General features: G+C 42.1%; 2 protein-coding genes across 3 annotated transcripts; one reads left to right on the top strand and one right to left on the bottom strand.

Moving 5' to 3' along the window:
* Nucleotides 1-494: 494 nt before the first annotated feature.
* Nucleotides 495-16,125, bottom strand: LOC120560992 (E3 ubiquitin-protein ligase KCMF1-like). Of its 2 annotated transcripts, none has more exons than XM_039803922.1 (7): nucleotides 15,970-16,125; nucleotides 13,642-13,809; nucleotides 12,281-12,420; nucleotides 5,730-5,831; nucleotides 4,052-4,232; nucleotides 2,495-2,807; nucleotides 495-2,043 (listed from the first exon to the last, which is right to left on the bottom strand). In XM_039803922.1, exons 1-7 carry the CDS (start codon nucleotides 15,983-15,985, stop codon nucleotides 1,716-1,718), a joined length of 1,248 nt encoding a protein of 415 aa, XP_039659856.1. In that variant the 5' UTR covers nucleotides 15,986-16,125; the 3' UTR covers nucleotides 495-1,715. The 2 variants fall into 2 exon arrangements, with proteins under 2 accessions (XP_039659856.1, XP_039659857.1); XM_039803923.1 differs by lacking the exon at nucleotides 15,970-16,125 and adding an exon at nucleotides 15,233-15,252.
* A 3,301-nt stretch (nucleotides 16,126-19,426) lies between these two features.
* Nucleotides 19,427-25,372, top strand: lipg (lipase, endothelial). Its single transcript, XM_039803921.1, has 10 exons — nucleotides 19,427-19,719; nucleotides 20,847-21,034; nucleotides 21,313-21,492; nucleotides 22,431-22,542; nucleotides 22,633-22,851; nucleotides 23,093-23,335; nucleotides 23,555-23,675; nucleotides 24,087-24,314; nucleotides 24,415-24,519; nucleotides 24,631-25,372. Exons 1-10 carry the CDS (start codon nucleotides 19,629-19,631, stop codon nucleotides 24,641-24,643), a joined length of 1,500 nt encoding a protein of 499 aa, XP_039659855.1. The 5' UTR covers nucleotides 19,427-19,628; the 3' UTR covers nucleotides 24,644-25,372.
* The last annotated feature ends 674 nt before the right edge of the window (nucleotides 25,373-26,046 follow it).

Raw genomic sequence — 26,046 nt, 5'->3', positions numbered from 1 at the left:
GTTTGTATATACATATACTACCTACACTCAGTTGACAGTGTAGGTAGCTAGCCTACATTTAACACAAGTCCTGCAATAAATTCTACCTTCATGAAGGTTACATATTTAGTTTAAACTGTTTTATAGAGCTGTTGATTCAATTTCGTGATCATTATGTAAGCTGCAGTGTCGGTGCTGGTTTATTGTATTGCGTTTTACTGACCGGCATTTCTATTATTTTGTCCACCCCGTTTATATCAAGGATGGTAGACTTATTAGCAAACACCCCAGTCTCCATTAGGTCCCAACAAACTAACAAATATATAGAAAGTCTGTTCCACTGCTGCTGTGAATGAAATGCATCAGGAGATGACGAGACTAATTGAGATTGAACTTGACCTGTAAGATAGGTGTTTATTTTTTTACCTTATGCTGTACATGCTCCCCAAGAAGTTAGCAACTGTGAGTTTCAAAAAAAAAAAATCAAAGTAAAAAACACAAACGAGAGAGCAGGATTGGGTTAGTTAATTTCCATCCAAAACATTTTTTTATTGTCCTCCAAACTGAAAGGTTTACCCTGTGATTTGGCTTTTCGCTGAGCCAAAAACATACATTGCATTTCTTCATGTAGCAGTGGAGGCATACAAAGATCTTTTTGACTGAGAGAAATTAATGGAAAGAGCAATACAAGATGCTCTCCTTCAAGTCACATGATGAGTAATTTTTGCATTCATGAGTAATGGAGAGAAAAGTAATTTCAGATCACGGGAAGCTAGCGTCTGGTCTTCCATAAAAGAGAAGGGGGAGGTGGGGGGGGGTGAACTGTGAAGACCAGGTTGTGTTTCTTCCATGTTAGAAAAGGCCTGAAAATGGTCACACTGAGGACAGTTTCATCTCAGTTTGCCTCCGAGTTGCATTACACCTTTATGTAGAGCATCTGTAGTGTACACAAATGGACACTGGATATGCAATTAAAAACCAAAGTGCCCACAGTTGATATAAAGCAAGGTCTTTAGACCCCAAAACAGGTGATGTCACACAAAGGGGAGGGGGGTTGAGACTGGACATGAATGTAACCAAACGGGCCATCAGTCTGCATGTGTGTGTGTGTCTGTGTGCAGAAATGCCAGTAGTGTGGCACCGTTAATTTACAGTTACTCAGGTGTCTGAGCAATAGAGAAAGACCTCCCCGTTTAGTGAGTGTGCAGTTAGAAATGGGCACATGGTGATTTAAGCTCATGCTTAAGTTGTGGTAAACCATTCCAAGCAGTTCTTTAATCAATAACTATAAATACACAGCAGCGTTTTTACCGGAGAGGTTTCTGTCTGCCTCCTCTCCCTGGGTGAGTGTGTGACACGTTTGTCTCTTTAAAAACGGTTAACTACGCTTTGCTCATCTGCTAGAGGAAACACAGGTTATGTGGAATTGATTATCAACTTTCATATAAATTTTTCTATAATATATTTATATAGTTATTTTTCTTTCTCTCACGCACCCACCACGCTTGCTTGCTTTCACATTCTCTCGTCTCACTACTTTTATTCAATGTACACAACGTAATAAACATGGGGTTGAGTGTGGAGCGACAGAGCTGAAATGACAATCACTGAAAAAAATAAAAAATAAAACAAAGCCAAAAAGAACTGCAGTCTTTTTTGTCATCCATTGGCAGTCGGACTGACTCAGCAGCCAGCCAAGTACAATGGTGGTTTGAGGGGAGGGAGTGGCCATGTCATCAAAGGGGCGGCGCAGGAGGCTCTTTCTTCGTTGGTGCTGTTTTAGCCGTGGTTTTCGGCGTCTTGGTGGCCGGGGTCATCTCCTTGAGGTTGAGGTTCTCCAGTGCCACGTCTAAGGTCATGACCTCAACACAGCCCATGGCCTCGAAGTCAGCGAAATTCCGCAATGAGCCGTGACAGTCGTCCTCGTCTTCGGAGGAGGAGGCCGAGGCGTCCGAGTCAGGCAGCAGCGTCGACAGCAGCAGCTCCGTCACAAACAAGCTCCGGTCGGCCCACTGGGCCTCGCACGCCTGCCGCTCTGCCTCACACAGCCGCGGTTCGCTCAGCCTGCACAAGAGAAATTCAACAGTTGGTTACAAAAAAAAAAAAAAAAAAAAAAAAAGAGGACGACAGATGGATGACAAATCAGGTGACAGTAGAGAATAAAAAAACAACTGCTTAAAGGTCCCATCACATGGTGCTCTTTGGATGCTTTTCCATAGACCTTCAGCCTTGGTGCAGAATTACAGCCACCAGAGCCAGTCCCACTCAAAGGCAGAGCAGGATACCCAGGGCTCGGTTTACACCTATCACCATTTCTAGCCACTGGGGGACCATAGGCAGGCTGGGGGAATGCATATTAATGTTAAAAAAAAAAAAAACTCAAAGTGAAATTTTCATGTCATGGGACATTTAAATATCCCATTTAAGACATATAAAAAATACTCTGCACAGTGAACATCCAAAGGACTTTAAAGACGTTTCAGGTAGACGCAGAAAATAAGAGCGACAGTCCCACCTGCTGAGTAGAAACTGGGAGCTATGTGCAGTGTGCTGTGTGTTGGACTCCGGCGGACCCGGGTTTGGACTGGGGTTGGTATTGTGGTTGGCGTTGGGGTTTGCGGCAGCTGAATTGGTATTGAGGATTGCATTGGCTCGGCCGCCGCCCCGGGTGGCGTTTCGGGCCGTCTCCAACTGCTGACGCGCCGCCTGGGCTTGTTGGCGCTCCAACTGGAGTTGCATCTGAAGCTGTTGGAGCTGGGAGGCCGAGGGGCCCGAGTTGAGCTGTCCGCCCGCCGAGCGCCGCACCCCCGACAACTGGGAAAGAAGCTCTGGGAGGAACAAGACGGAAACGACAAGGGCTCAATGTCAGAAATGATGATTCCAACAAGGAGCAAAGACTTGGTCAATCCAGACAGGCAGTCAATCGGTCTACCAGACGGTAGGCTCTCGTGAAAACATGATGATATTTAGGCAGATCGTGAAAACCGATCATTCAAAAGTAATTCAACCTTTTTAAGAATTTCTTTCGTAAATTTACGTAAGAAGTACATATTTCAAATTGGTCACATTATTCATCTCTAAAAAATGATTGAATTATGAGCTATACTGTCACAGAACAACAATCTCGTAGGACCGCTATGCAGCCTCTGATCCACAAAAGTAGAGCACTATGATTGACAGGAGACAGGATAAGACCCTCAGCACTGGGGTTTAGGCTAAAATTTGACCAGTCAGGTCAACGGCCCAGCAGGTACAGTAGGTCATTAGTGAGGAGGCTGTTTGTGAGGCAGACTGAACAGGGACCCTCATTATGGCACAGCTGGAGCTGACGTGGCGAATGCCAAGCGCTGAACCGGATTAAAATTGGGAACAGGATAAACAAGGAGTTGCCACGGCAACAACTCTGCCCACACATTACTGTATTATCCAGACTACCGTTCAGACTAGGCCTGTGTTATAGCTCTGCTACTGCAGGTCATTTTTCTGTATGTGTGAGAAACTATTTATAGTGAGACTAATTAATAAATGGGTCTCTTAATGCCACACGCCTGATTTAGTACTGAGCGCCAGTGTTTACTCTCAGACCTCCTGCAGTTGTAGCTGTGTGATACTGGACTTCATTGTTTTCTGCCTGACTGTACTGATAACAAAAATACAGCTTTCATTGCCTGACCTAAGAAAACAAAAACTCTGGCACTCACAGATAAGGGATCTTCTTATTTAATGTCAGATTTAAAAAACAAAAAATGTTTTGTTTTTCCCCACATTAAATAAGATTACTTATCTTATCTGATCTTTGTCTGTTTTCTTTGATCCTTTGTCGCTGCCTTACACCCAATACACTGTCTGAGATTTGGAACTGTGCAGGCTACTTTCCATCATCTGACCCACAACAGGTTTCACACTTTCTTGTTCTGCAGCTGTGTGCCTCAGAGAAAGCCTGTATCATACATGTCAGCATGGGTTTACCATGCCACCTGTGTGTGTGTGTGTGTGTGTGTGTGTGTGTGTGTGTGTGTGTGTGTGTGTGTGTGTGTGTGTGTGTGTGTGTGTGTGTGTGTGTGTGTCTGACCTGCTATAGGGTCCATGGCCTCTCTGCTGTAGTTGGAACTCTGTGAGGAGCTCTGGCTGGTGGAGAGCCCCCCTGTGGTGCTGCTGGTGAAGTGCATGTTAGACCTGCGGGCTCTCGGACCCCCCAGCCCACGACCAGGGTGAAACATCCTCCTCACATGCCGCACCCCACTGGACTCATCGTGGAGCTCGCCGTTAAGGAACACGTCGAGAACATACTCGGTTTGATTGACAAATGTATTAATAAATTTGACGTTGCAGCACAGAAACTGTCACTCCTCCGAATGCTCACTACACTCAGGTCTTCTGATCCAGCTGCAGTCTGATCAAATATTTGCATGGTGCCACACTGGGTATGGCAACAAACAAAAAACCATGGCCCCATTTTGTGAAGCTTAGGATGCACTTGGTCCGTCTGTATTTCTACATGTTTGCATCTTTTGTTTTCTCAACAGCACTTATTCAAAGTACTCTATAAATAGACTGCATCAGCAGTACTCTGAGTCTACCCAGAGTGCAACTCACATGGAGTGTTACAGCTGGTTCCTAACAGGCAAACGCAGATGCTGCCATTTCAACCCTTCACACAATCTGACAAATAACACATCCTTGAAAATTGCTTCTTTCTGTGGCTCTCCTGAACAACTTGTACAGTGTAAGTCAACTCACACATGTAGGCTAATTCCTATATGAACTGCTCGCATTTAATATAATATATTATTATAATTGTAAGTATATAATAATATTTTTTCTCTCACTTTTATTATATTAGAATAATAATAATAACAATAATAATAATAATAATAATAATAATAATAATAATAATAATTATTATTATTATTATTATTATTATATAATAAAAGTGTCGCTGCAGCCTAACCGTGCATGGTGGGGTGATGCAATTTTCATGACTGGTCCAGAACCCTGCACGGACCTGAGGCACACAAATTCACACACTTCTTCCAGCAAGGGGCGCTATAACCAATTCTCATACCGTACACTGCACATTTAAAAACCTTATATCCACGCGTTGCCTGAATTGAGCTGAATCACATGACATAGGCCACACCCATGTCGGACATTTGAAATAGTTGCACAATATAGCTTTAAAAAAAATTTGACGACTTTAGCATATCTTGTCCAAAGTAAAGGCTATGAAAGCTACACCGCGTTACGCATCACTATGAGCCTCTGGACCAAATTTGGATTAGATCGGCCAAAAGTTTACATCTCATGAAGAGCTCATCCGACTTTTACGGAACATGGAGGGTACCATCTAGGGCCACGCCTACAATGGTGTACTGATTGGTTATAGTGGGCGTGGCCTATTACACCCAAAGAAAATACATTGGTGCCATTAGAACGCATGTATAAAATGAATGTAAATAGGAAGCTTGCACCTTCCATTTACTACAGACCTTGCAGCTCACACCTTGCAATATTTCCCGACTCTTGCCCTACTGCCGTTCGCTTTGGGTTCGAATAAATTAACAATCTGGACGCAACATAACGCATTCGCATAAATATCTGAATAGTTTCTACACAGAAACCCTGAAATACAGGCTTCTCTTACTACAACTAACTGGGGGAAAAAAAAAATGCTGAATTTGTGTTTCAGTCAATACAGTAGCCAGGTTATGTTATGTGGAGGAGGAGGCACTACTATTTGAAAAGGATATTAAGTCTCTGGGTGCTCTGTGTTCAAGTGTGAGATGAGCAGCAAAGTCATCTGTCACATGATTGGGGTCGCCACCAGGTAGCGCTGCACATATGGGGCAGATCTAGAGGACAGGAAGAGAGAGCGTTACATGTTAATATTAGCACACATCACTGCACATTCAACATTCACCAGTTGGTGATGGGTGCTCTGGAACTAACACTGAGATCTGCAAATATCAACTGTACAAATGACAAATTGTAACATGCAGAGATGCTCGGTGTTGAGCATGTCAAAACTCCAGCAGATATGAAGTGATGTTGAGGGTATGGATTGATTTTAAATTTTTGAATTTGGTAGTATAATTTTCTCGTGGAAGCTGTCAAATAGAAATACGTATGAGTGGCACTGTTGTACCATGGAAAATGGGATTTTGTTAGGTTCTTGTATATAAAGGCTTAAAATCAAAATTTGCCAAGCTAACTACCAGTATCGACTCAAAACAGGTAGGTAAAGTATTTGCCAAATATCACTTATTTAATCCAAAAGACCAATGATTTACTGTCATACTCAAAGGCTCTCATGAATATTTGAGGTCATGAACTACATTATAATATTCACGCTTGTCTGCTGCAGTGGGACACAAGTCGCCAAGTAAGTTATTCACTCTTAGACATTAATTGGCTATTCTCATTTACTCACAAATACTCACACACCTTTCCTATATAGCTTTAGGTCAGATAATCTGAGTTATGACTGAATATGAAAATGCCACAGAGAATGCCACATTTCACTGATAGGCCAATTTACAATATTTCAGCAAAAACTGTTTGGGTATTTGAGTGCACAATAGTCTCACATTGCCAGACCTTCGTCCACAGCGCTGAAAAGGAGGGTCTGGCTAATCCACACAGCATTCTGGGATGGGAGAAACATGCTCTGGTTTATTGGCATTTCTTTAAACCAATCACAATTGTCTTGGGCGGCGCTAAACGCCAGATGCAATAGCGGTGCCTCTGCAAAACAGCCTCGGAAGGTACTTGTTTTGGTGTAACATGCTCGTTCAAGTTGTTTAAATCATGCAACAGAAAACCCAGATTGGACAGATAGTTAGCTAGCGGTCTCAATTTACCCCGAAGAGATCTGAGGAGCTGTTTCCCCCTGCATTTGTGTCTAATAGACTAAAGGCGCTGACACACTAACCAAACGGCCAACTGTCGGCAGAAAAGCCAGTCGGACTGATCAGTCTCCCCGAGTTGGACCAAAAAGTGCCTCAGAACACACCGAAGAGACGAGACGTAATATGTCTCCATAACAGCAGGTGGCGCTAAACTGTATTGTTGCCCAAAAAAATGAAAACCGGCAGCTGATTGGACGAACGCGTCACGTGGGTTTGTTTCCTTCGGAAATACCAAGGGGGTTAGCTTCGCTTAAGAACTCGAACCTCCTATGGCGCCATTTTGACGCTACAAAGGTATCACCTCCCGTTAGCATTCCACTGACTGACATTCACTTTGACGTCACTTGACAGCGAATAACTTTACATCTGAAGCGTTTAAAGACTCCATTTGTCCATTGTTTATTTCTAAAGAAACACGACAATGTATAAAAGGCTCCATTACCTTGTACCTTATGTTATGGCTCCGTAGCAGACGTTTTTGTAAAAATAGGCTAACGATTGTGTCACATAGTAGAGGAATTACCGTATAGTACAGGAGAAGCTCGCAGGCAGGTTCGACTTACATGAGCTGTTTAGGTTTAATTACTAACGTTAACTAGCATGTTAGTTAGCAATAATTAGCCTGTGCCCATGTTATCTCCTTACATATACAGTGCCTTGCGAAAGTATTCGGCCCCCTTGAACTTTTCGACCTTTTGCCACATTTCAGGCCTCAAACATAAAGATATAAAACTGTATTTTTTTGTGAAGAATCAACAACAAGTGGGACACAATCATGAAGTGGAACGAAATTTATTGGATATTTCAAACCTTTTAAACAAATAAAAAACTGAAATATTGGGCGTGCAAAATTATTCAGCCCCCTTAAGTTAATACTTTGTAGCACCACCTTTTGCTGCGATTACAGCTGTAAGTCGCTTGGGGTATGTCTCTATCAGTTTTGCACATCGAGAGACTGACATTTTTGCCCATTCCTCCTTGCAAAACAGCTCGAGCTCAGTGAGGTTGGATGGAGAGCGTTTGTGAACAGCAGTTTTCAGTTCTTTCCACAGATTCTCGATTGGATTCAGGTCTGGACTTTGACTTGGCCATTCTAACACCTGGATATGTTTATTTGTGAACCATTCCATTGTAGATTTTGCTTTATGTTTTGGATCATTGTCTTGTTGGAAGACAAATCTCCGTCCCAGTCTCAGGTCTTTTGCAGACTCCATCAGGTTTTCTTCCAGAATGGTCCTGTATTTGGCTCAATCCATCTTCCCATCAATTTTAACCATCTTCCCTGTCCCTGCTGAAGAAAAGCAGGCCCAAACCATGATGCTGCCACCACCATGTTTGACAGTGGGTGATGTGTGTTCAGGGTGATGAGCTGTGTTGCTTTTACGCCAAACATAACGTTTTGCATTGTTGCCAAAAAGTTCGATTTTGGTTTCATCTGACCAGAGCACCTTCTTCCACATGTTTGGTGTGCCTCCCAGGTGGCTCTTTGGCAAACTTTAAACGACACTTTTATGGATATCTTTAAGAAATGGCTTTCTTCTTGCCACTCTTCCATAAAGGCCAGATTTGTGCGCAGTAACGACTGATTGTTGTCCTATGGACAGAGTCTCCCACCTCAGCTGTAGATCTCTGCAGTTCATCCAGAGTGATCATGGGCCTCTTGGCTGCATCTCTGATCAGTCTTCTCATTGTATGAGCTGAAAGTTTAGAGGGACGGCTGGGTCTTCGATTTGTAGTGGTCTGATACTCCTTCCATTTCAATATTATCGCGGCGCACAGTGCTCCTTGGGATGTTTAAAGCTTGGGAAATCTTTTTGTATCCAAATCCGGCTTTAAACTTCTCCACAACAGTATCTCGGACCTGCCTGGTGTGTTCCTTGTTCTTCATGATGCTCTCTGCGCTTTACACGGACCTCTGAGACTATCACAGAGCAGGTGCATTTATACGGAGACTTGATTACACACAGCTGGATTCTATTTATCATCATTAGTCATTTAGGTCAACATTGGATCATTCAGAGATCCTCACTGAACTTCTGGAGAGAGTTTGCTGCACTGAAAGTAAAGGGGCTGAATAATTTTGCACGCCCACATTTTCAGTTTTTTATTTGTTAATAAAGTTTGAAATAGCCAATGAATTTCGTTCCACTTTATATATGGGACCCACTTGTTGTTGATTCTTCACAAAAAATTACAGTTTTATATCTTTATGTTTGAGGCCTGAAATGTGGCAAAAGGTCGAAACGTTCAAGGGGGCCGAATACTTTCGCAAGGCACTGTACCTACGCTCTCCGTATCTGCAAGATAGGGAATGATTGAGATTTCTCTTGGCACAGCTACTAGAAGACTTTCAGACAGGTTGCTTGCGTCACATTTACGTTGTCTCTCTCAGTTGGAGGCTGCGCATTAACACTAGCGCTCACCGGAAAAGTGCTTCTAATATCCTTCACTGGTTTCCGCCCAGATCAACAGGATCTGTTGGTCCATTATATACTGTCTATGGGAAATGCAAATCCAGACTGTCATGGCGGCTTGTTCAGAATACGATCTCATATTGTACTAAAATAGTTCACTGAAACATGTTTCTGAAAACATTTTAAGCGAGAAATAGGCCGTGCAGTTGCTGAATCTGTCTTCATTTCAGATCAACAAAGGTCAGTTAAATGATTTTCGTCAGATTTTGAGAGACTCTAGTCACGCTCATTCCACTCCCCATTTCCGGGTGAGTCCCGACTGCCCTGCCTTCAACTGAACACGTCAGGTCGGTCAAAATGAAGGACGACGGCCCCTCAGATGGACAACGGCACGGAACACACGGAACAGACTCGAGTCACCGACCTCGCCAGACTGTCCAACTGCCGATTATCGGGTTAGTGTGTCAGCGCCTTAATGTGACCAAAAATCTTTGAAATTGTTCCAGTATTGAGCGAGATCGCAGTGACGAGCCGGTGCGAACCGAGCTGCAATATAACCTAATGAGGCAATTGTGCACCCTTGATTTTTGTCCACTTTTTGGAATTTTCTTTTGCTACTGACAGACTCAGATTGTTATTAAAAGTGTCTGACAACATTATCGATCTCATGAGGTGACTTCTTGTCCAAAGACAGCGGTGTGGAACGCGAGTCGGGGGAAAAAGGCGTTCCGGGAGTCTGTTGTTTCGGAGTAGGCTACAGAAATTATAGGTTTGTTGAATAGTTTTCAGTGTCGTGGCTCAATATTAAAAAAATGTGGATGAGGTCGTTATAGTTCGATGCCTGCCCATATTCATTTGAGCCAGAGTAAGTCTCTCTCTCTCTCTCTCTCTCTCTCTCTCTCTCTCACATATAACACAAACCTATAGCCTAATTTATGTAGCCTACTCCAAAACAACAGACTGCCGGAACGCCCTTTTCCCAACTCGCGTTCCACACTCCACACCGTCACCTCCTGAGATCGATAATGTTGTCACACACTTGTAAATACAATCTGAGCCTATCAGTGGCAAAAACAATCACTTTTGATGGAATGGAGGGTGCACAATTCCCCCATTAGATTTCATTGCAGCTCGGTTCGCGCCGGCTCGTCATTGCTTTCTCGCTCAATACGGGCACAATTTCATAGATGTTCACATCAGTCCATACACAAATGCATGGGGAAATGGGGTCCGGGTTGAGAAAAAATTAAAAAATAAAATCAAAATCATCCTTTAACTATAGTCCTCATAAATCGAGCAGAGTTTAGAATGCCAACCCAAAGAAAGCGGAAGGTGAGGGACATCCGGCCGAAAATGAGGGACGTCTGGAGGATCTTCCGGCGGCACCGGAGCAATCCCATAAATGAATCGTCGTCGATATAGACTAAGAGTACCTGCTATATGGTCTTGATATTCAAAGTAAATTAACAAACTAAATAACTGAAGTTTTCATATAACTACTAATATAGTATTCACACTGTGGTAAGTTAATAAGCCTTAACTAAACAAAACTATTTCAAAATTTCAGAGTAGGAACATTATATCTCCAAACCGTACAGCATTTATACGTGCCACTCCAATACACTCAATTATAATAGTTTGGACCCCTCTCAAGCAAGTCTGTGTAATCTGCAGGTTAATTTACGTACAATTCTAAAATGAAATATCAGAGGGGGTCTGGAACGAAGAAGGAAGAAGACTCACACCAAAAACAATTAATGTTCATGCATTGGAAAAACATCAGCAGTAATGTAAAATGTTTAGAACATGGGCGAAGGTTCTTTTCATTATTTCTCAGCCTTTAAAACCAGTGTTTTCATGTCTTCTTTCTTGAAGAACAGTATGCATCTATAAATAGAGCTGCACAGTTTACCTGACATCACATGCAGTTCAGTTATTCTCGCAGCATCGGAAGCGGACATCAGAACTAGGCTTCAACTGTGACATTGTTAAGGAAGACGACGATTAAGATAAGAACGGTAAGAGATACCTTTTATATATCCCCAAAGGGGAAATTACATTTTACACTCTGTTGTTGCATATTACAAACAGGCCCAAAATACACACACACACACACGCACAAACAGGACTATATACATGCACTAATTGGAGAGATGTCAGAGTAAAGGCCATTTTATAGTCATGTGTAAAAACGACGGCGTAGCCCCGCAGACCCCTCTGCGTCTACACCGGACCCTACGCCGTAGCCTGACGCGCACCTCTCGAAAAATTTAACTACACGTCGCAGCGACGCATGCCACTCGCCGCTCGGCCGTGGCTTGGTAGCGTTGTATTTCCCCCTGGCTCATTTCCTGGTTCTCCTTCTCCATAAACAACGTGAAATCAAGGAGAGGGATAACTTTTCCTGCTAAAGATTTCCCACCTTGGTCAGAAAACACAGGGGAGACACTTTGTTTCTCTCACTAGGACTCTATCACCCGCTCCCCACACACACACACGTGCCGGCTCGACGCACACACCAGCGCACAAATATAAACATCAGGCCACTTACGTAGGCTATGGCAAGAGCTCTGCGTGGAGCCTCCGCACAACTGTAAAAACGGCCTTAAGGGAGCTGCCCATTAAAAGAAGCGAGCAGTTGGGGATTCGGTGAACTGGTACCTCTCCAGCTACCAGTCCACACTTGGTCCATACCAGGACTTGAACCAGCGACCCTGCGTTTCCCAAGCCAAGTCCCTATGGACTGACCTATTTCCACCCCCAAGATGTAAACATAGATAGCATACTTTAAAAACCTACAGGGCCCTCTAATGTCAGGGACATTCACAGACACTGACTGAATTTACTCGATTGAGAAACATTCTGAGGTATGTGAGGAAAATCAACACAAATGTGAATGTTTCCAGGTCTTAAGATCTGTGCAAACATCTAGTCAAGGTTTCATAGGTGGCTGTGTGTGAAGCTTCAGCACCAACTTACCACTTCTGTGGAGGTCTCTGTGTGCTCTGCAGCCACGTGCTCCTGAAGGGAGATCTCTGTGTAGCCCATTCTGCCACAGTAGGGACATGTGAAGGCCTGGGGCTGCTCCACTGAGAAAGCTTCTCCACCGTAGTACAGGTCTGGAGGGGAATCAAGATGGACATTTAGCGTCAATGTTTTTGCATGTTTCAGCTGCTGGAATTGCAGTGTTTCTTTTACACGGGATCAACATTTTAGTCAGAGTTGCCACAGAGTCATACATGATATAAGGTCCTGTATAAAATCTCAAAGTCAAGAGCCAGATAACAGAAAGTTAAAGCCTCAGAAGGCGTATAAATAAACAGGTTTAATTCAGAGGATGAGCAACACCTGTAGTTAACTACAGCATTTATTTTTTTAACCTTGCCACATTATAGGAAACTGTTCATTATAAACATTCCCTAGCCCATTCGCATAAATAATCCACCTGGGGGCAGTTTAAACAAACTGTTAACACAACACTGACACATTTTCACCTTATAAAAGTGGTTATGACGAATGTGTTAGCAAACAGTTGCCTATTTACACATCCAGCAGACACAGAGCACCATTAGCATTCATTTGAAGTAGTGTTTATGTCCACTTGATGAATGTAAGTCCAATTGTCACTTTCCTGCAAGCTCTGTTTTGATCGCCACCAACTTCTAAGGGAAATATCTGGTTATTAAGTTGGTAAATGCTCCATTGTGTTCACCAGCTAGTCGTTCTGTGTCTAGGTGCCATTTGGTGTTGGCCAGGTTAGGTACTGAGGGTTTATCTAGTGTGGTAATAATTCTCTGTGGTTTCATCAATTTGAGTGAGCCTCACACTACTCATAGTCAATATAAAAACCTTTGATTAGTGCAGCTTTAAAGAAAGCAGTCTGTAATACACCTTCCCTTGTCAGCTGCATATAAAATAATCTATGAGAAGACAGCAATAGCTTATTAGTAGCAAAAAAAGTAGTCCAACGGAAAGAGAAATGGTCCGATCAATCAAAACCATAAGGCATTACGTTTGAGATGACACCATATCTACTTGTCAGTTCTTGATTATTTGTACAAACTGTCATCACTGTACAAATCTTCGAAAAACCATAGCATAAAAATTCCAGATCACTCACTCACTCTCTCACTCTCTCACTCACTCGCTCTCACACACACACACATATATATATATATATATATATATATATATATATATATATATATATATATATATATATATATATAATGTTGAATGACAGAGGGCTCATGTGGCTCACATTCACACTTTCCATACATCACAACCTGGATAGATGCACTGCTCATAATTAGTCTGATGTGAATATCAATTCTACTTACCAAAGTCAACTCGGGTTAATATACACTGCATGGGATGCTCTGTGGTGTGTCTGGTTGTGGTTGCACCACCCTCGTAACACGAAGCACACAAATCGTAGTCGTAGCAGATTAAACATTTGTATCGTCGACCTCTGAAGTTGCCTTTTAAACATGCATCGCAGCTCACGCCTAAGGGAAGAAAGATAAGACACAAACAAGAGAAGACAGAGGCTAAATGTTGTATATATTTATAAATAACTTGACTTAATTTTGCTCAATGAACACAGCCTATGTAAAAGGTTACGTACAGTTCATTTATAAAATAAAGATTTTCATAATTTCAATTTTAAGGATAATTTTAACACATTTGGATCCTATAAACAAATCAAGTATTTTCTGTTCTCATTAAACATTACATGTTTCAACTGGGATTTTCTCAACCAATTTAGATCTAAATTAACTGAGAATGTATTCTTATAATCAATAAATGGATTACAATAAATACAATTCATATTTTTACTTGATACAAAAATGTTCACTTCAGAAGATATCTATTAGAATTATACAGTATAATGTAAACCAAATGGTAACTACATGTTTGCAAAATGGGTATTATGCATGTGTTGGACAGAACATGAACACCTGCAAAATGCAATACAATCATATAGTCCTGCAAAAAAACATTAGCCTAGATCTGTATACGGTCATGTTAAATTTTAATTGAGAGTGTAACAGAAGTTAAACTCATATTAAGGTGCTGTGGTAGTGTAATGGGTTGCATTATATTCTAAGGGTGACTGTTTTGTTGGACTTCTCTGTACTTTTTGTATTTAGCTTGTTTGGTGAAGGAACATGGGTGAGGTGGATTGAATGCATGTGCTGTTTGATTGTAACACATTAAGAAGGAAATGTTCAAAAACTGCATTCAAAGGAAATGCCTTCAGCATCAGCAGCCTAACAAATAACCATGGAGTAAAATCAACACTTCTTTGACACTGTCCAGCCAAAATTGAACATTTGAAGTGATGCACGGTGTGTAGGCTATTTATTGCTGGGATCTTGCACTGCATATGTTACATGTTACTGTGTCAACCCCCTCTGTAGCAATCCTCTTACTCAGGAGTGACAAAGACTGACTAGTGTCTGTCCCATTCCCCATTTAATAAAACTACACTCACTACACCCATCTCATTCATAAAGCCATCCTCATCACTATATTCATTCCAACACTAGCTATATCAAAGGCTTAACCTTGTGTTCACATAGGGTAAAGGGGGCCTTCTGTGTTCAAAACCAGGCAATTATTGATTGACTAGGACAGTCGTGCTGCTGTGTCGGTGTATTGTATGACACCAGGCTGTCTAAACTCCCTCATATCTCCATTCATTGCTAGCAAGGTGTTAAAGCTCAGTGCCACCCTGATCCCGCTATGCAGCGGCTGACGACTAGCGGCTGCAGAAACGTTAATGACAGTAACAACGATAACCACTTAGCTACATCTCAGACATAAATAACGATAACAACTGACAGCAAAGTTGACAACAACAACAACAACAACAACAACAACAACAACACAGACATGGAAACTAAAGGCCGCTTTGGCCTGACTAACCTTCGCTGCTGGCTCACCATTTAACGAATGAACCAGACTGTTAGCAGACAAGCAAGACAGCTGTGGTAGACTTCGCCTAGCTAACTCAACTTTTTCCCGGCTGGTGAACTCAAGAATCTGATTGACAACGTTAGCTAACGTCTACTCGACACCAACGACGAACTTCAAGCCCAACAAGGTTGGCCACAAGGACGAGGTGAATGTTGGTTTGCGAAACTGGAATCTAAAGGCCAACTTTTACCAGGAAGGAGGCTAAAACAAACCAACGTTAACGAGAAGAGAAGCCCGCGACCCCACAACGTCATCTGGGATTCGCTGTTCCATGTTTCCTATTCTCGGCACTCCCCCTTGCTCCCCAGCTCGTTAACGTTAACCTACATAACCCATTACCAGATAGGTCCCAGGCTAGCTAACGTTAGCACAGTTAGCTAACATTAACTAGATTCTTCCGCTTATATGTCAACGTTGTTTTGGTAAACTGACGCAGACTGTTGTACATTTTCTGAAACATATACGTCAACTGCAAGGTCCGTTGGGTTAGACACACATTTAGTGGCCGCCATAATGCGTCCCCACGAAATTACACTGCACCCTCGCTGCTAACACTAGCCAACGTTAGCTAGAATGGGCTGCAAAACAAGACATTCTCGGCTAGCTAACGTTAGCTCGGTGCTCTGTCAACGTTTTTATCAATAATCCCGATTTGCTCACATCTCTGTGTTGAAGTGTATTTTTACCTTCATGACGGGACATCCTACGAATACTAGCGCAGCCCCCTGCTCGGGCTCCCTGGCTTGCAATACAGAATAATATGAGTGAAGAGAAGAGAAGCCGGGGTTGGTTGGCTGTCCCTGGCCTCTTCCCTCATGAAGGATCCGGTCTGGCTCACTGCCACCCCTCCGCCTCCTGCTGTGTCACTGTCCGGTGCACTGCTGCTCCGTCCACACGGTGGCAGTGTTGTCTCAGTTGCTGAGTTGCCTTGGCTGGTGGTGGGTGACTGAGACATTTTGACATCAATATTGACTCTCCAGGGACTTGAAGCTTTTAATGCTATAAATGTAACGTTCCTTGTCTATCTTTCTGAAAAGACACTTAGATGTGTTTCCCTGTCACCTGAAGGGGCTTCACGACTGTAGATGTATTGAGGACCGTTAGGCAAACTCTAAAATAGGCCTTTTAATTGGTTTAATATGTACACAGGACTGACTAAAAAGCAGCAGTGATTGAATTAAAAATAATTTCATTTAATTTGGACATGCTTTAGAAAACATAGCTTATATAGACTTGAATGTCATGTCATAACCTACTCTGAGAGTAGGTTACATAATAGTTAGACCTAGGCTATATAAGAAAAAATACCTTAAGCAAAACTCCTTGATTGTTATACTGACATTAAAAATAACATTTAACAGATAATTATAACAGATCTCTGATAGCTTTGATTTACACTGAATTTATCAAAATGAGTCCAAACACATAAGAAAATGATAGAAATGTTTAATTGTGCAAACATTAAAATCTTCTATAAACACTACATATCAAATGCCCAGCCGCATACATGCAGGAAGCTTCCTTATTAGATATTGATGGGCCCTTCTGGCTAGTTGTAGACCTCTCACAAGACTAAAGTATACCTGAAGTACTTAAGTAGCATTTGGAAGAAGAAAACATTAGTTTCCCAAGTTTTTCACCTCGAAAGCTACTCTTTAAAGTAAAGACAACATATGGTTATCTTTACATATCCTGCAAACAAGATAATTGGAATGGAGCCTCAGTCATTATGGTCATTTATTTTAAAGGGGAGAGAAGGGAGAAACATGATGAAAGGTATACACATAAGCAGCTTCAAAAAATGTAATATTTCAAAAGTGTTTGGATTGGAGAAGATTTAGCAAAAGGCACAAACCAAGAATTACAGGGCATCCAAAAGCTTTGTGTGAGTCCTTATGAGAAACAGTTTCCGCTAACACAACTCAGTGGTTTGCAGACACTGCAACCTTAGCTCTGACTTCATGGCTCATACCTGAATTTTGACAATAACTTTAGTGAGTAGGAACCAAGGTTACACTAGATGAAGATGTTTGAATTATGCTCTTTTTGCTCTCCCCACAGTTGTTTTAGTATTTCACAGTGCCTCATTGTTGGGTTTGCCATGGCAGACCTTGTAGGGCAAAGTCAGAACAGGTCAGCATAGTGCAGAATCAAACTGGCACTCATACTGGGCGGCTGGCTGAGGTGTGTGGATGGAAAGAATAACAATACCCCTGCATGAAAAGCAACATTAACTTTGCAGTAAATATAACTGCCATTGTCTTTCATCAGCCCAAGAGACTAATTCTGGAAAGTCATTGAGTTCTGCTCTTTTATTTTTTGAAGAACTACAGACTTATTGTCACTCTGTTGTTCAGATAAAGAACAGAAGTAAAAGAAGGGTATGATGTAAATTCAAACTGTATTAAATAGTTTTGTCACAAACCAGACTGGATCTTTCTAAAACATAAAATGTTGTTGGCTACTGTTGGTTTAAATATCAGTCATAGGCAGATTTAATGTTATTTAAAATGATAAGTTTATGGATATAAGTCCCATGTGTGCTGGAGGAGTGCATTATCATCATATCCTCAATGATCTTCCAGTGTTTAAAAATTCCCCAAAAAATAAAATAAAAATAGACATCCTGCGATGCAGCAATGACTACTGCCTCCAGAGATCACTATAACAGAGCAGGATGGATTTTACGCTGCATTGCATCATGTCATTATTTGAACTCCAGTGCCCTCTGGAGATGCACCTTCTGCTCTGCTCTCACAGACATACAGTCAACTATTAATACGCGAGTAAAAATAGGACAAGTTATTTTGCACGCTCCCGTATCACGCCACTGTCTTACTCTCACCCTTTGAAAAATGCATTTTAATATTAATGCCAGTTTTGAAATTCTTTAATTAAAAAAATGCCAAATTTCTAGTCAAGTCAGTCCAATCCACGGTAAAGCTGGTGATATGGAAGAGATTGGGTTCATTTGCATTTGACATCATTTGCATTGTGTGTGTGTACAAAACTCACGTCAATACACTAATGACTCATTTGTTCTTTCAAGACAAAATTCCGTGTCTACGGACAATAAAGTGCTATCTATCTATCTATCTAGCTATCTAGCTATCTAGCTATCTATATCTCTATCTATCTTTCTATCAAGGGTATTATTTTCACATTATAAGTATGGCCATAAAGTAGCATACTACATGTATCATCATCTGCACCCTGTGATAAAAATGGGAAGGAAAATAACTAAATACAATAAAAAGACAAATCATATAAAATAATAAAATGAAAAATAAGATCAAAGATGAGAATATAAATGCTAAAAACAGGACCACAATCTTTAACTCTAATAAATAGACCTACTGAATAACTTCTTATTGAGACCATGATGAGACAATCACCCTACTGCACATTGTAACCAGCAGCACTTTGTTTTCAGGGATGCGTTTATATCCCAGCTCATAGACTGCACCAGCCCGGGGCTGCTGGGGTGGCAGGTGACACTTCCTACTGGGTATAGGCGCAGATGTATGTACACAAAACAGTGGTGTTATTGTAGCAGAGACCCTTGCGTGAGTGCGCCCATTCTTCCCCTCATCAATTGAAACTAGTCGGCTGATGGTTTGGCAACGCGCCAGGCAGAGGGGACGATGCTTTCAGGGGGGAGGGAGCCCCGGCATCCCCCCAACACACCGGTCGGAGCCTTTTAAATAATTCCATCACCGCGTAGAGGAGGGTTTCCCACATATGCTACTGTGCAAAGATATTGTTATTGTTTAATATAGGCTAGGCCTATATTGTAAGATTAAAAACAAAGGAAAGTCATAGTCTGATTTTCTAGAACATAATTGGCTCAATGACTTTCTATTGATTAGTATTACACAGTCTGTTTAAATCCGGCTAGGCAATAAAGGTGCGAGCTACTCGACCTTCAACCAATACTGAGCTACTTGATACGTTGTATAGCTGCAGCGTCAGTTGTACACACCCCAGGCGGGTAAAAGCACGCGCAACGTGAGAAGCCTACTACGACTTCATTCAGCTTTGCCACGCCTTTAAACGTAAACAAATGGGGGCTTGACCAATAAGATTCACGATAGATCAGCCGATGATCAGATGACTGAAAGGGGGAAACTATTTAAAACTCTAATGAGACACTTGCTGCAAGTTTATACATTTCTTGAGGGTGCTTTCACAGGCGCGCACCAAAACGCACCACCGGCTCTGTAGCTCTTTGTCACCACTGGATCTAAACTCACTCACCAATTTACCGTGCTACCACCGGCAATTCAAAAGACATCTTATATTACCAGGAAGCTCTTTTCCTCCACTCTTCGCCTGTGACTGAGAAATGAATCATAAAGCCCGTTTACTGTGGATTTTCCTACAGTGTGCTGCTGCGCTCTTTTCATTTGCTATTGGGGAAAAAGCTGTTCTTAAAGGTAAGAAATTGCTTTGTCTATTGTCTATTGTATTCTTTGTCTGTTACATTCATTTCTATCATTTATTTCTTTCCCAGCCTCAAAGGGAATGTGTCAAAATCTAAAATAACGTGTATGGAATATATGCGCTATAGTGAAAGATCAATGAATGGAAATAATTAGCCCAAACCTCCCATTCCCTACACATCCCCGATTTATCCATCCACGTTTTTAGGCTATTAGGTGAAATTACAAAAAAAAAACGAACAAGTGTGGTGGGGGGCAGAGTGAAACAGAAAAACGGGAATGGATTTAAAGGACTGCGACGTGTCCTTTTTTGGGAGCAGCAGGAGTCTTGACGCAAAAGCTCCAAGTGGAGGACACACAACGCCACGTCTGTGTGAACTATTTGGAAAGACGTTCCGCTGAATCCGCGTTTTACCACGGACCTCTCACCACCGTTTTTACTACCCAGCTGAAGTCTTTTTGGTCTGTGTGGCCCATTCCCAAAGAGGTGTCGAGTTCATTTAAATTCAGATCTGACGTTTCTGCTCTGCGAGGCGGGATTAATCCAGACTGTTCAAATTAATGTAGCCTACGTTTTAATCAAGAATCTAACCTAAATGGACCAAATGTGCTGTGCAGTTTAAAAATAACTCCTATTACCAACATTTCCATAGGCTTTTTTTGCGACGTTGTATAAAAAAATTGAAAACTGGTCAATGTGACCCGAAGTTAACACAAGGGTTAGGCATAATTGCAACGTTTTAGCCTAACGCGTGTTAAAGTGAGATATAATTACACGAGCTCTGGCTGCAGCTGTGTGAAAAATGGCACGAAATAAAGGAAGAGAAGGGTGGAGGTGAGATTTTGGCTCTGCGGTTCAACTTGCACCCAATCTGCATTAGGCCTACTCTAACAGATGTTGGCTACAAAAGCAAGTTGATTGGCTGGCTGTCTCAGTCGCTTCCTGCACGTGTGAGGCATGATTGGCTGAGTGCCTCTTTGAGCTGGGTTAGGGTGTTTTTTTTTTCTTCTTTTTTTTTTTCTTCTCAGTAGATTGGCATCAGAAAAGCAGAAGGTAAATAAAGGTAATCTGAGCATTTTCTCAATTTTTAATCTTGACATCCTGTGTAATTTTCCCTCAGGTGAAGACCGTGGATTGGATGAACTGTCAACAGACCGCAGCGCTTTCAATGGCGTCAAGTACAACTTGAGGAAGAGTTTAGATCTGGACCACGAGGGCTGCTATCTGCAGACTGGCAAGAAGGAGTGTCTAGAGGAGTGTGGCTTCAACGCTACAGCCAAGACCATCTTCATCATTCATGGCTGGACGGTACATATGAGTTAAAAAATATATATATTTTGGATCTTTGCTATCTAGTTACAGTCCCTCTCTTTCTCTAGCTGGGTCACTCTTGACAAACCTCAACTTGTTTCATGAATGGAAGTGTCGTCTCTCCATTCAGAGTGCTTTTGATTGTTGGAATGTATCATGGGAATGTATTATTTGAATGTGAACTGAGTGCAGAGTGTCTGAGAGAGGTCACCAGGTTAAAGTAGTCTGGCTGACTAAATGACTGACTGACCGGTTGTCTTTTTTTTCTCTCTCAGATGAGTGGGCTGTTCGAAAGCTGGATGCAGAAGCTGGTCTCTGCAGTGATACAGCGAGAAAGTGAAGCCAATGTTGTGGTTGTTGATTGGCGATCGATGGCTCAGCAACTGTACCCCGACGCCGTCAACCATACCCACGGCGTCGGCCTCGACATTGCCACCATGCTCAACTGGCTTCAGGTGCGTACAGTCATTTATGCTCTTCTGGCAATGAATCCAATCATGCAAATTGGGTTTCGATTTAGATAATTTACCAAAAAAGGAACAGTCACCTGCTCTGAACCAGTTAATTGTAACACTCCACTAAATACTACAGTACCCTCATGCACAGGTTGTCACCCACCCATCACATAGCTTTTGTCTCATAAAGCCAAGGTGTCTTTTAGTATGTAGGACGGAAGCATAAATCCTCTCATAAATTCTCACATGTTTTGGGATGTTTTTTTTTTTTTTTTTTTTAGAAAGTACTTGCAGTGTAGTGTCATCTGATCTATCTTGGCAGAAGTCAGTAATGCTGCTTGACAGAAGAGCAGCGGAGTACCTGCAAATCCATAAAACCTGCCCCCTTTCTTACCATTGCAGTAAGAGATCACTTTCTGTGAGCGAGACAGAACTGTCAAAACTTGTTTGAAGAAGTGAAATGTTAATATTTTAGCTCAATATTTCATGTCCCTTTTTTAGAGAACCCAAATCACCTTGAGGCAGTAGCTCAATTTCCTTCTGGCATGTTGTCTTTACAGCTTAGGATACTTTAGTGTTTTCGAATGAGGATCAGGGTCTATTTAGTACTTTGGAAGCAAAGGCAACAATTCCCATTCAGCAGGACTGTCACATAATTGGACTGATGCACAAATGGCAAGTGAGGAGAGATTCAGGCACCCTGCCACATATGTAAACATAGGCAAAGACTATTTCATGGAGACAAACTGACAGATGGTGAAGGCGCTGTTGCATGGAAGGGACTGTTGGTAAATTCTGTCCGGGTTAACTGAGCTTGGCTCGGCTGCAGGCGTGACTGATCATCACTGGCTGAAGTCCAGGATTTGTTCAGTGTGGGTTAGTGTTCATGGTGACAGCTGTGATGTAAGTGTTGCATTTTTGTTTTTAAATCTTAACAGGATGAACAGCAGCTGCCTCTGGAGAAAGTGCACCTGATCGGCTACAGTTTAGGTGCTCACGTAGCTGGCTACGCAGGGACGTTTGTGCGAGGCACAGTCGGCAGAATCACTGGTAAGTTAAATCCAATACGAATCTGCAAAAAACACTGCTCAGAGATGCTGCCACCCTTATTTTCTTGACCTGTCACCTTATTTCTAATAGGTCTAGATCCAGCAGGACCAATGTTTGAGGGTGTAGAGGACCAGAAGCGCCTCTCCCCTGATGATGCAGACTTTGTGGACGTTCTGCACACATACACTCGAGAGGCTCTCGGTGTGAGCATTGGGATCCAGCAGCCAATTGGAGACATTGACATCTACCCCAATGGTGGGGATGTGCAGCCCGGCTGTGCACTGGGTGACGTGCTGGCAGTGGCTGGAAGTAAGTGCCAAAGAAATGGCTCTTTGTTTGTAGACCCCAGTTGTCCCCAACAAGAGTTGTCAATTAAAACCTCTGCAGAAACCAGTAACCGCTTCACTGCATTTCTTAGTTTATTGGGATTATCCCATTTCCATCCAAGCAAAGAGATGAATGATACTGTGTCCTAGTCTATATTGTAGTCTAATTTAATTTTAAAATTTGAACTGTAGCCCATCTAACCTACCTTCCTCTTTCTCTCCAGATTTCATGGAGGTGATGAAGTGCGAGCATGAGCGTGCCGTGCACTTGTTTGTGGACTCCTTAATGAACAAGGAACACATGAGCTTTGCCTACCAGTGCACCGGCCCCGACCGCTTCAAGAAGGGCATTTGCCTCAGCTGCCGCAAAAATCGCTGCAACAACATCGGCTACAACACCAGAAAGATGCGCAAGAGGCGCAACAGTAAAATGTATCTGAAGACGCGTGCTGACACTCCCTTCGGAGGTGAGTCACAATACTGAATGGCCTGTAAATGCATTGCCAGTTTTATCTTTTACTACTACTACTACTATCACTTCCTTGAGTAAAACAAGATAACATCACTGTTTCTAATCTGTAACCTCCACACATTTTTATGATTCCAGTCACCTGTGTAAACTACTACTGTACACAATTCCACGGTAGCTTAAACATTAACTCTGTTTTTTTTTTTTTTTTTTTAAGGCTACCACTACCAGATGAAAATGCACGTATTCAACAGAAAACAAGCAGACAATGCAGATCCCACCTTCCATGTCAAGTTGTACGGAGCCCATAATGATACAGCAAACATATTTGTCGACGTGTAAGTACAAAATCGGATGACAAATAATAAAACCACCGTGCGCTGGCTTGACTACACTGCCTGTAATATTTAGAAGTGCAGTGACTGCGGTGACATAAATTTGGAACTTGACCCTGGTATTTACTGACCTTTTCAAAGTGCCAGACATGTAGGTTTGTAATGTACAACAAGCTCAGACTGGAGGAGGAACTCCAGTCCCTTTCAGTTCGTGCTGATTTCAATTCTTTGTCACCACCTTGGAAATAAAAGCACAACATGGCATCACAGCAGCTCAGTCTTCAACATATGTCAGCTTTAGTAAATCACTACATTTGTTTTGATTAATGCAGAATCAAAATGGGTGGATTGAACACAGTTGTTAGAACTTCTGGGCACCTGACTCATCTCGATTTCTCCACCCCTTTTGTGCAGCCACGATGAGACTATTGGCCTGAACCTGACCAACACCTTCTTGGTATTTACTGAGAAGGATATTGGTGACCTGCTAAAGATCCGTCTGAGCTGGGAAGGAGAATCTGAATCCTGGAATTCCGTCTGGAAGAACATTAAGAAGACGTTCTGGGCCTGGAACGCAAAGCCTCCCAAACCCGTACTGGAAGTCCGGCGGATTCGTGTGAAAGCTGGGGAAACTCAAAAGAAGTAAGCAGCTGTCTAGACCCCAAACCTCCCAGATTTTTTTTTTTTTTTTTTTCCTTGACAATCCTTAACGCACCTTTTTTTTTGTTTTTTTTTGTCGCAGGTTTACATTCTGTGCACAAGATCCTGCAAAAACTGAAATTTCACCAGGGGAGGCTGTAATTTTCGCAAAATGTCGGGATGGCTGGGAAGTGAAACCAAGAAAACGGTACGAAATGGTGGATGCCGTGTCAAAATACTATTGAATTATTTGATCATACTATAAATTAAGAAAGCGTGTGTTTATTCGAATAAATGAAACCTGTTTTTTGATTGACAGGCTGCTCATGTAACAACGTGACACTTCCAACAACCAATGGACCATTACCACAGTGGGCCCAACATGGATCAGCTAGAAGCACTGCCTTGTCTTTATTTGAGCACTTTTTGTAGGAGGAAGATTGATCAGCGCACGATGGGAGGGGCTCGACTGGATTCTAAACTGCACCTGGAAGGTTTCCCCTTTTTTCTGGGGAATCAGACTCACGGGTCTGTCCAGTGTATACTTTACTGCTGGAAAGTGACGCGCAGGCTAAAGGCGTCCTAAATGATTAAGATTGCCCGAGGAGTTGAACGCTCCTTTGTGTGGACTAGTGACGTAGAATACAGATCTGTGCCAGTGGACATACACCAGCAGTTGTAGTCGCTGTACTGTACATTTTTAAATATTTTATTTATGAGAAAAATGGAAGCACTGCAAGACCAACGTTATTTATCAGAGCACATCCCATAATGAAGCATATTTTGAATGAATTTCTCCTAGATGCAGTATTTGTGTGTGTGTGTGTGTGTGTGTGTGTGTGTGTGTGTGTGTGTGTGTGCCTGTTGTGTGACCAAGAAGTGTGCCTTGTGCTGAGAGATTACTGATACACTGTATAACTGATGAAGATACCTGCTTTCATTGCACACAATCTTTCTGAGATTTTGTGCATAGTGTTACTGTATGTAGTGTATTTTGGGGATGTGTTGGTGTACATAATGTAAATAACCTTGGAAAAATAAATCATTAATTTGTAGAAGCCGTTGCTTGTCAATTTAACTGTCCCATCTCTGAAAGACTTCTTGGGTTCTTTATTGTGATTTACTTCAGGAGGAATGGACTTGTGATTCTCAGAAACTGTAAACTAGTGTTTATTGGTTTCCTTTGCACAAACTGCAATGTTTTGCGATCTTCGTGCAAGCAGCACTCACAAACTTTGGGAAACTGATGACTGAGCATTAAACAAGCTTTACTGGTTTATTGAACTTAAGCATAACCTTTCCACAAAACTGTAAATGCTATGCTCAAAATCTGTGCAAAACAAGAGAAACAGCGTTTACTTGAGGAAACGTGTTCCAGCTTTAAAATCACATCTTGGTAAATTGTTACATGTGAACCCTCTTTAAAAGCCCTTACCTGCTCTCATTTACTGGACTCTGATTTATGCTCCTAAACTGGAGAGCTTATGAAATAAAAGTACCAAATTGCAACACTTCTTGGCTTAACTAGAACTCAATCAAGTAAGTGTTGTGTAATGCCTAATTTGCACAATATTTGTGGTCACATGTTAACAAGTGCTCGCAAAATTCACAAGTAATCACATCTTTCACCTTTAAAGTAAAACCTCTCTGTAATAACGGGTTGGATTGTGAGTAGTGATAAATTAGGAACGCAGGAAACATCACTGAGCGTTTGTCGGTGCATGGAACGGTAAAG

Source organism: Perca fluviatilis, chromosome 6, assembly GCF_010015445.1.
Source record: "Perca fluviatilis chromosome 6, GENO_Pfluv_1.0, whole genome shotgun sequence".
In the NCBI taxonomy this organism is placed as follows: domain Eukaryota; kingdom Metazoa; phylum Chordata; class Actinopteri; order Perciformes; family Percidae; genus Perca; species Perca fluviatilis.
The sequence above is the reverse complement of the archived record's forward strand: the minus strand, read 5'-3'. Positions and strand labels throughout refer to the sequence as shown.

What these genes read in the sequence shown, in the direction of transcription:
- LOC120560992 (XM_039803922.1), bottom strand. An exon ending in CAGAGACCTCCACAGAAGTG is followed by an intron (nt 5,832 to 12,280) that starts GTAAGTTGGTGC and finishes CCTGTCCTCTAG; the next exon opens with ATCTGCCCCATATGTGCAGC. An exon ending in ACAGAGCACCCAGAGACTTA is followed by an intron (nt 4,233 to 5,729) that starts ATATCCTTTTCA and finishes GGCGAGCTCCAC; the next exon opens with GATGAGTCCAGTGGGGTGCG.
- lipg (XM_039803921.1), top strand. Translation starts at nt 19,629, where the DNA reads ATGAATCATAAAGCCCGTTTACTGTGGATTTTCCTACAGTGTGCTGCT. An exon ending in CGTGCTGGCAGTGGCTGGAA is followed by an intron (nt 22,852 to 23,092) that starts GTAAGTGCCAAA and finishes CTTTCTCTCCAG; the next exon opens with ATTTCATGGAGGTGATGAAG. An exon ending in TGCTGACACTCCCTTCGGAG is followed by an intron (nt 23,336 to 23,554) that starts GTGAGTCACAAT and finishes TTTTTTTTTAAG; the next exon opens with GCTACCACTACCAGATGAAA.